Genomic DNA, 11,154 nt, shown 5'->3' on the forward strand with positions numbered 1-11,154 from the left:
CATCTAGGTTTTGCAGTTTGTACTAATTGTTCTGAGAAATGCACTAACTGTTGTGCAAATGTTAATAGTGATGTGAGAAATGCACCAAAGCGACTGAGAAAAACTGTAAGATTTTTCCTAAGATAGAACTTAACAAATGAGATTCTCGAAAACAAAGTTCTTAGATTTCTTCTCAACTTTAAGAGAAGCTCTCACCTGTCTTAAAACATCCCGGCGGCCTAGTTCGTTATGTTTCTGCCCGAGCTGAGTCGCATTTACGTGCACTAGCAGCTGGGATAACGTCGATTGCCTATGCTGTTGCAGTGGGGCTTTCTCAAAGACCGATACTTGCGGATGTTTCAGTTTTATATGATTTAACATTGAACTAGTTGAATGTCTGTAAACAAGTTGTGTTTCACAGAGTTTGCGCAAAACAACTTAATTTCACACTTTTATTGTGTAGCTGTTGATATTTCATATGCAAGTAAACACGGTTAATGTTGGGATGTGTGTTCTCATGTATTAGGATGAGTGTACATTCATGGTACATATTTGTGTTGTAGTGCCTTGTACACATTTATTGTAAAGGTTGTGGTGGGTTAACATAATTCACCCCCGGAACTATGGGTTGGGTATTATTGTTTCCGCACGGAGGGTTAAGTGCGTGGTACTCAAGTTGTTACAGGAGTGATATAGTTACTGCTTGAAGCATGTGGTCGCAGCTTGTTCATGTTTGTTAATAAACGTTTAGCTGTGACATTTGATACGCCGCCTCCGACTCCCGTCTCTCGGCACTACAAGGTTATATTGTTATCTGTACATGTGACATGTGTAACACGTGACGTTTATGCATATATCACGTGACGTTTAGGTATAAATATCCGTTTTGGCGGGGATGTTGCATCAGACAAGTTGATGGATACCACAGTATTGAGGAGTTTGCTGGTGCTGTGAAGATTTTGGAAAATAAACCAATAATATGAACATGTGAGTGTGATAGTTCTTCTTTGTATATGGACGAGGATAATATATTGCACATACAGATGGCGGATCAAGAAACTGAACGTCTTACAGTTAAATATGTCTTCTAGTTTACACTGCAGCATTACACTGCAGCTAATTGCCACAGTCAATGTAACAGAGCCTAGGTATACTGTGTCATCGGAAACGTATCTACTGCCATCGATAATGTTCTCTCTTCTCTTGGGGTTCATAACAACGTAATGATCAGAGTGATCTTAAGTTCAAAATCTAAAGCCTATGATACACCGGCAACTTTTTGTTGCAACGCAAGTTTCCTGTTTATAACTGATATGTGTTGGAAGATGATTCCATGACTCCAGAGTTGCAGTTCACTTGACATCCAGCTTCTTCTAACGCAGTCAGGAATTATGATTATAATAACTCATTTATTAAAAATTATTTTTCATTCTAATTCACATTGCACATAGAAAAGTAATGAAACCAAGTGAACAGGTGATTATGAAATAGGGCTGTTACGATTATTCGACGTCGTCGACGTCATCGACTACGTCAATACGTCGGTTAGCGTAATATGCGTCGGTTAGTCGTAAATAAACAAAATGGCGATTTTTTTTTTTTTTAAACCTTTATTTTACCAGGCGAGACAATTAAGTGTATGAGTGAAAAATGGATAGCTACTAGCTAATGTTACACAAGCAATGTAGCTCACCACAGTTCGTATGTCTTGTCTTCTGGTGTTAGTAACGTTAGCTATGTAGCTGGCTAGCTACGGTAGCCTATTGTCATTGTGGTGCGAGCACCTACTGTACGTTATCTAGCTCGTAGCTCGCATGCTACGTTAGCATCAATTTAGCTAATCATAACATAGCAGCGAGAGTAACGTTAGCTAGCTATGTGTTGTGGTGATGGACAGACTTCTAAATGGCCATGTTGGCATTCAAGTTGGCTAAACATAGCAGTGAGGTGGAGACAAACAAGTTTTTTTTTTTTTTTTACAGTACAAAAATGATCGTTAGACTTATCGACAAATTAGTCGTTAGACTAATCGAACAATCGATAAAATAATCGCTAGATTAATCGTTAGAAAAATAGTCGTTTGGGACAGCACTATATGAAATGACATTTTATTCGAATTGATTTAACATGTTAGGGCTAGAAGCAGAAGGACAGGAGGTTCTCCTCCTTCATTTAAGATGTCTTTGTCTTTGTAGACCTCAAGCTTCACATTCCAAAGGCATGGGTGTTCTACAATGACATGGAGACTAACAGAATTTAGTCAAACATTCAAACTTTATTTCAACTCGTAAGGCACTGAGGTTTCCCTCATTTACAGTGACGACGAGCTTAAATACAAAGACACAGAAATCAACAAATACATTCAATAAAAAATAAATAGATATAAACAGAATGTCAGTTAAAACAGCTACAAGTTGATACACAGTGGTCAGTGATGAAAGAGTTAAACTACGTATATGTAACATAGATGTGTGTGACTGTGAGCCAGCCAGATGAGATGTGTGTGACTGTGAGCCAGCTAGCTAACATGATTAGCATCGATTTTCTTAGGTAAATGTGTGTCAGTGGCGTAGCGGACGGGCCCGCAAGCGACGCACCGCGGGGGGGCCCCAGCCACTAGGGGGCCCCCTAACATTGGATCCCCTTTTTTTTTTTTTTTTTTTTTTTTATAATTTAAAAAAATATAAAACAAAGAAAATAAGTGGCCCTTCATTGTGTCAACCTTAATTTTAATATATAGGCCTATATTTAAAAATATATACATAGTTAGCCGTATCCAATAGCAACATGACTTTGACGTCACACGTAGGCAGCGAGACACAAGGAAAATGAGCAAGCGAAAATACAATACAAAGTACAATAAGCATTCTTTAGGTGGTGATAGATTCTCTATTCGGACATTATAGCCGCTATATGTGGGACTGTCGGTCCGATATTGTAAAAAAATCTAATAAAAAATGTATGTTTACGGAAGTACATGTCTCAAGTATTATCTCGGCGGTTAGTCGAGTGAAAGAAAAACAACATACAGATGATAATTCACACAATATAATACCACGAAAGCGTACAGCACTAAACAATAACATTTATTTGGGCAGCATCATACTCAAACTCAGGCAGAAAGGCAGGGTCCGGCCAGGTTCACAGTCACAGGCTGTCAGTGCATCATACAGGTACATAATTCAGCATGGTTAGGCTATATATAGCTGTTTCTTTTTCTATTCTACTATTCTATTCTACTTCTGCTGTCTGCGTCTCCCTGGGTATTCCTAGACCAGATGGCAAACAGTAAAGAAATGTCACAATATACCAGGACTTAAGAAACGAGATGTCCAACAAAGGATTTGACTAACCCTGGCCAATTTTACGCAACAAGTAGACTCTGATGCAGCGGAGACAGGGTTGCCAGATTGGCTGGTTTTTGGTGGATTTAGAAGTTTTTAGATTGATTAGGTTGGAAATTCTCAATCCCATCTGGCAACCCTTAGCGGAGAGTCTACAGATATGTTTACAGATATCACACTGCTGTGCACACCACACTTTGTTAAAATAAATAAAGCTTGTACTATTCTACTTATAATACATTCTACTGATGTAGTGTAGTCTACCATTTGGATTTAGTTATAGGCTATTGCTCTCACTTGTTTGTACCGTTTGCTAAGTCAAGCATTTAGAATGTAGAGTGCATATTGCGAAATTTCGCAACGTCAATAACGCATCGGCCTCTAAAAAACGCAGTTTTTTTTTTTTTTTTTTTTACTCCGTTGCGAAAGGGCCCCCGCCGCCACCTTGCGGGGGGGCCCCGGGATTTTGCGCTACGCCACTGATGTGTGTGTGTTGTCTCTGTTTCAGTGGCTTTTTTTTAAAAATCTGTACATGCATGTCTCTACTACACGATAGTGTGTGTGCGATGTGTGCGTGTGTGTATGTGTGCGTGCATGTGTGTGTATGTGTGTGTGTATGCATGTGCGTGTGCCTGTATTCGCGTGTGCACACGCGTGCGTCTAACGCGTACGAAGACCCCGTCTGTCCTCACCGGGACAGTGGATGAAACCCCACTCGTAGCCCTTCTCCTTGGGGCAGAGGCCCGGCTCCAGAGCCATGTCCTTGTCCTGGGCCTGGCCCGGGTGGCCCTGGGTCTGGCCCTGCTTGGCGGCCGTGCTCTTCATGGGCCCGCGGTAGGACCCCTCCATGCACTGGCCCTTCCCCGTGCTGCTGGGGTCCCCGCACCAGCCACACTCCGGCTGCTCCAGGCACTGGCCACACGTACGCAGGCCAGAACAGTTCTGGGCTGAGAGGGAGAGGGAGAGGGAGAGGGAGAGGGAGAGGGAGAGAGAGAGAGAGAGAGAGAGGGAGGGAGGGAGGGAGGGAGGGAGGGAGGGAGGGAGAGGGAGGGAGGGGGAGGGAGGGGGAGGGAGGGGGAGAGAGGGGGAGAGAGAGAGAGAGAGAGAGAGAGAGAGAGAGAGAGAGAGAGAGAGAGAGAGAGAGAGAGAGAGAGAGAGAGAGAGAGAGAGAGAGAGAGAGAGAGAGAGAGAGAGAGAGAGAGAGAATATTGTTAACTCGAGTCGAAGATTAAAGTTGTGCTATCTCCCTCCACAGCACAGCAGACTTTCAAGGACGTAATAAGGACATCAAAGTTGCCCAACCGGAGCCCAAATACGGAGGCCACCTTCCCGTTTGTGTGATTTAGCCTCGGCCCGCTCCTCTCCCGGGCAGACAGACAGAAGGGAACGTGTTTTTGTTGTTGTTCTGCTACAGTCTGTCTGTCTGTCTGAATAGCCTCTTCAGCTTGTGTCCCTTCCTCCACCTCCGCCTAACGGACACGAAACCATGACAACGCTCCGGCAATTACGAGAAAGCCGCAGCTGAAATTTGAGTTTTCGTTTTTTTCCCCTCATCATCCGCCATACTATATAAACCCCTCAAAAAAAGTTTGGAAACGTTATTTCAGTCGATTATTCCTCCCCTTTAATAATACCAACTGGTATTGTGTTTTATATCGTTGGAAAGCCTGATTATTCACCCTTACAACGAGGTACAACTTGTAAGGATCATGCATTCGTGGAATGAGTAACACAGCCAAACGTGTGGGTAGCGGGCCAATTTTTTTTGCCAAAATCCCCTGCAATATTCTTCTGTTGGTATTCACTCTCGTGAGGGGAAAATGTTTCTGAAAGTTCTTCCAGAACAAACTTCTCAAACTGTGAAACACTGAGGCATCCGGGCGTCATATTTCTATAACGCTTTTTTTTATTGTGGAGCCCTGTATAGCTCATTAAGCTGATGATATGTGAAGAAATGTAATTGAAAAACATCCATCCGCCAGGTGAAAGCCCCGAGCGCGTCTCGACGTTTCGCAGAGCACCTCGGGAAACCATCCGGTTGATTTAAAAGTATCGTATCGTTCGCACCGTTTAAGGAACTCGACTCAACGATATGACTTGGGGAAGAAAAAAAGAGCCGCCCCTGTTGAATTACTCCCATCATAACAGAGAACACATTAAAACACATGAAATATAACCTTGCAGATAAATCACGTTGAGTACCCCCAAACTGTTTTGGTCTTTTATTGTTATCTGTAGCATGGCTGAGGGGCAAACTGGAGCGGATTCTCTCTCTCTATCTCTCACACACACAGAGACACAGACACACAGACACACAGACAGACAGAGACACGCACAGACACACACAGACACAGACACAGACACACACACACACACACACACAAACGCCCTGTCCGTCCATCTCAGTCTCTCTCTCTCTCTCCTTCCCTCCCTCTCTCCCTACCTCCCTACCTCCCTACCTCCCTCTCTCCCTCTGTCCCTCTGTCCCTCTGTCCCTCTGTCCCTCTGTCTCTCCCTCATATTCAGTTACAATATCCTTGTTTACGTGTAATACATCTCCGCTGGGGAAAGGATTCCTCAAGTATTCCTAATATAGCCTAAGCACTTTGAGCTGCAACGTTTGCAGGAAAAGTGCTATACAAATAAACTTTATTATTATTAATATGGGTTTGCTGACCTCTATACAAAATGGACCCTGGCTATGGTCTGTGATGTAACAATGACCAAAGTTAGAATTCTTCTAAAACATTCCCCACTTAAGGATGTCACCATGTGATGACATCACAATGTAGAACATGCAGCTGGGGTTCTAGAATCCAGCTGCAGTACACATGCGATTCATTTACCTGTCATTCCTCTGTGAAGAGCTTGATAGATAGATTAGTTATTCGTTCTTCTCACAGTTTTTCTCCAACTCTCGCTATCCGAAAGTCACCGCATGGACATTTGGTAATTAGTCCTCACTAGGCCTGGAAGAATAGAACCAGGCTGCTTTATCTCCTCACTTAGCCCAGCAGAGAGACACTATGATGGGCATTGACACTTAGTAATTAGGCCTCACTAGGCCTGGAAGAATAGAACCAGGCTGCTTTAGCTGCACACTTAGCCCAGCAGAGAGACACTATGATGCTCTCACTCTATGCCTCTGCGGAGTCTCGCAAAGAGCGAGAGTTCACTAACGTGTACGTCAAGAACTTTGGGGAGGATATGGACGACCGACGCCTGAAGGAGAGGTTTGAGAGATTCGGACCGGCCCTGAGCGTCCGGGTCATGACTGATGGCGCTGGTAGATCCGTGGGTTTTGGATTAGTCAACTTCGAGAGGCACGAGAACGCCAAGAGGGCCGTCGAGGAGATGAACGGCCAGGAGATAAACGGGAGGCGGGTCTACGTGGGCCGGGCCCAGAAGAGAGGAGAGCGCCAGGCTGTCCTGAAGAGCCAGTTTGAGCAACTGAACCAGGGCCACAGGACCACATACCAGGTGTGTGTTTATGAAGGAAAAAATGTGACAGCTGCTGGTGAAAAGTAGTCAAAGCAACCAGTAGGCAAAGTCATTTTTCATTTTTTTTTTTTACATGTGCTTAAACTACAGATACGCTTTCGTACGCTTTCGAATGATGTGTCATACAATCACAATCCAGAGAAAAAGCTGTTTAAAGAGTTGGTTGTTTTTCACACCTTCACACAGCCAGCTAATGGGCGGTAACACAACCACTCCTCCTCTAGATTGACAGCTGTCAATATCTGTCAGTGTTAGTCACTGGGTGAGATAGCTACAGCTAACATTATTATGTGTATAAGAAAAAGAAGCTGATAGTCTCGGTAAACATTGCTGATGTATTTGAGGTATAAAAACATCTCACTAAACATGCTCTCTCTCTACCAGCAGGGTGTCAACCTGTACGTGAAGAACTTGCACGACCGCTTGGACGACGACCAACTGCACAAAGAGTTCTCCCGCTTCGGAACCATCACCAGCGCGAAGGTGATGATGACGGAGGAAGGACGCAGCAAGGGATTCGGCTTCGTGTGCTTCTCCTCCCCCGAGGCGGCCACCAAGGCCGTGACCGAGATGAACGGCCGCATCGTGGCCAACAAGCCCCTGTACGTGGCCCTGGCCCAGCGCAAGGAGGAGCGCCAGGCTCTCAGAACCAACCAGAACATGCCACAGAGGATGGCCAGCGTCTGCGCCGTTCCCAACCCAGACTTCCTACCTAACTTACCCTACCAGGTTGCTCCCCCACCTGGACTCTTCATGGCTTCTGCCATTCCACAGACCCAGGACTGTGGAACCGCCCAATACTCCTCAGCTCAGCTGAGACCCACTCATCGCTTGGCTACCTTCGAACCTGAGGCGAAACCTCAGCACTTCCAGAACACACCCGACACCACCACGTCTCCATGGGCTACCGGGCCTCAGACCTTCGAGGCTATGAAGGCCACACCCTCCCAGGTGCCCCGTAGGATGACGTCTCAGCACATAGGTCAGTTTATTTAGTGAAGCAACCCTGCGCATAGCAGGGTTCCCACGGGTCCTTGAAATCCTTGAAAGTTGTTTGTGAATTTGAGAAAAAGAAATCAAGGTCTTAAAAGTTTTGGGAAAATAGACATGGGTCATTGAATGTGCTTGAATCCCCCCCCCTCTCTCTCTCTCTAAAAACATAATGTTTTACTCAGCTCGTCAACTACTTCTGTCTCAAACTATGCCGTGTTGAGTCCTTGAATTTGAGGGAATCGAGTCTTGAAAGTCCTTGAAAGGTGCTTGAATGGGATGTTTCAGAAGGTGTGGGGACCCCTGACATAGAGACAAGAGCACTATCCAAACATTTGCCATAAATATCCCTTTGGTTATGCTTATCTTCCCCTCTCAGCTACCCAGGCCTTGAGAAAGCACCCTGCCGTTGCAGATGGTGATCCAGCTATGGCACGGCTGCACGCTGTGCCCCAGAACAAGTCCACAGCTGGTGTACACCACCGCCAGCAGCACACGGCTCCCCAGCCACAGGTCCCCGTGCAGCAGCCTGCTGTCCATGTCCATGTCCAGGACCAGGAGACACTGACTGCCTCCATACTGGCTACAGTTCCCCATGAGGACCAGAAGCAGATGATAGGTGAGTCTATTTGTTTGTTTCTATGGATACCCATTAGCTGTTACAGTTACTGTAGAATTTCTACCTCCTGAAATGATGGCTAGGACTGGTGTTATCAAGCGAAAGGTTATTTATATACAAATCTGCTGACATGCACTTGTGATCACTTTCAATTCAATAAAACAAGCTGTTAGATATTCACTTTCATATTCTGGACGGTACAATTCGCATTTCTCAAAAACAACAAACTGTCGACTTCTGTGAGACGTCTTGTTGCAAGGCATTCTGGAACCTGCAGTTCTGAAACCCATTCTTTAACTAATACAACAGAAATGTACTTCTTGTTTTTTAACTACCTTAACGATAAATAATAACTCTTTTAACTGTCAATCAATCATGTAAAATATTAATCAATCTCTTTTAACTGTCAATCAATCATGTAACATATTAATTAATCTCTTTTAACTGTCAATCAAACATGTAACATATTAATCAATCTCTTTTAACTGTCAATCGATCAGGTAACCTATAAAGTTACAACAGTTACTGTTACTGATATCTATTCTCCCCTCCCTCCAGGTGAGCATCTCTTCCCATCCATCCTCAGCATGCACCCCAGCATCGCCCCCAAGGTCACGAGCATGCTGCTGGAGATGGACAACCGTGATCTGCTGCGCCTGCTGGCGTCTCCTGAGGCGCTGCGCTACAAGGTGGATGAAGCGGTCGCTGCGCTGGAGGCCCACTGGGCTGAGGAGGCTGCACAGAAAATTGGCCACTTCCCAGAGTTCCAAGCGGCCCAGAAGAGAGGAGAGCGCCAGGCTGTCCTGAAGAGACAGTTTGAGCAACTGAACCAGGGCCACAGGACCACATACCAGGTGTGTGTTTATGAAGAAAATAATGTGACAGCTGCTGGTGAAAAGTAGTCAAAGCAACCAGTAGGCATTTTTCTACTAAACTAAATTTTCTACTAAACTATTTTTCTATGTACTACTAAACTACAGATTGTACACTTTCGAATGATGTGTCATACAATCCACAATCCAGAGAAAAAGCTGTTTAAAGACTTGGTTGTTTTTCACACCTTCACACAGCCAGCTAATGGGCGGTAACAATAGCTGGTTAACCCCACCCCCAACCACTCCCCCTCTAGCTGTCAGCTGTCAATATCTGTCAGTGTTAGTCACTGGGTCAGATAGCTACAGCTAACATTATTATGTGTATAAGAAAAATAAGTTGATAGTCTTGGTAAACATTCTTGATGTATTTGAGCAATTCAAAACATCTCACTAAACATGCTCTCTCTCTACCAGCAGGGTGTCAACCTGTACGTGAAGAACTTGCACGACCGCTTGGACGACGACCGACTGCACAAAGAGTTCTCCCGCTTCGGAACCATCACCAGCGCGAAGGTGATGATGACGGAGGAAGGACGCAGCAAAGGCTTCGGCTTCGTGCGCTTCTCCTCCCCCGAGGCGGCCACCAAGGCCGTGACCGAGATGAACGGCCGCATCGTGGCCAACAAGCCCCTGTACGTGGCCCTGGCCCAGCGCAAGGAGGAGCGGCAGGCTCTCAGAACCAACCAGTACATGGCACAGAGGATGGCCAGCGTCTGCGCCGTTCCCAACCCAGACTTCCTACCTAACTTACCCTACCAGGTTGCTCCCCCACCTGGACTCTTCATGGCTTCTGCCATTCCACAGACCCAGGACTGTGGAACCGCCCAATACTCCTCAGCTCAGCTGAGACCCACTCATCGCTTGGCTACCTTCGAACCTGAGGCGAAACCTCAGCACTTCCAGAACACACCCGACACCACCACGTCTCCATGGGCTACCGGGCCTCAGACCTTCGAGGCTATGAAGGCCACACCCTCCCAGGTGCCCCGTAGGATGACGTCTCAGCACATAGGTCAGTTTATTTAGTGAAGCAACCCTGCGCATAGCAGGGTTCCCACGGGTCCTTGAAATCCTTGAAAGTTGTTTGTGAATTTGAGAAAAAGAAATCAAGGTCTTAAAAGTTTTGGGAAAATAGACATGGGTCATTGAATGTGCTTGAATTCCCCCCCCCCCCTCTCTCTCTCTAAAAACATAATGTTTTACTCAGCTCGTCAACTACTTCTGTCTCAAACTATGCCGTGTTGAGTCCTTGAATTTGAGGGAATCGAGTCTTGAAAGTCCTTGAAAGGTGCTTGAATGGGATGTTTCAGAAGGTGTGGGGACCCCTGACATAGAGACAAGAGCACTATCCAAACATTTGCCATAAATATCCCTTTGGTTATGCTTATCTTCCCCTCTCAGCTACCCAGGCCTTGAGAAAGCACCCTGCCGTTGCAGATGGTGATCCAGCTATGGCACGGCTGCACGCTGTGCCCCAGAACAAGTCCACAGCTGGTGTACACCACCGCCAGCAGCACACGGCTCCCCAGCCACAGGTCCCCGTGCAGCAGCCTGCTGTCCATGTCCACGTCCAGGACCAGGAGACACTGATTGCCTCCATACTGGCCATGATGGCTACAGTTCCCCATGAGGACCAGAAGCAGATGATAGGTGAGTCTATTTGTTTGTTTCTATGGATACCCATTAGCTGTTACAGTTACTGTAGAATTTCTACCTCCTGAAATGATGGCTAGGACTGGTGTTATCAAGCGAAAGGTTATTTATATACAAATCTGCTGACATGCACTTGTGATCACTTTCAATTCAATAAAACAAGCTGTTAGATATTCACTTTCATATTCTGGAC

At 45.6% G+C, this 11,154-nt stretch overlaps 1 protein-coding gene across 1 annotated transcript in view; it reads right to left on the minus strand.

Annotated features, from left to right (window-relative positions):
* Positions 1-3,983: 3,983 nt before the first annotated feature.
* LOC308154410 (attractin-like protein 1) overlaps positions 3,984-11,154 on the minus strand; it is a gene marked incomplete at both ends in the record, with an annotated part of 16,158 nt that continues 8,987 nt past the window's right edge. Inside the window, one exon of the mRNA XM_080527573.1 lies at positions 3,984-4,270. Coding sequence (XP_080383699.1) covers positions 3,984-4,270 — 287 coding nt within the window. The remainder of the gene's footprint in view (positions 4,271-11,154) is intronic.

The sequence above is a fragment of the Nansenia antarctica genome (assembly GCF_963989245.1).
Source record: "Nansenia antarctica genome assembly, chromosome: 3".
NCBI lineage: Eukaryota > Metazoa > Chordata > Actinopteri > Argentiniformes > Microstomatidae > Nansenia > Nansenia antarctica.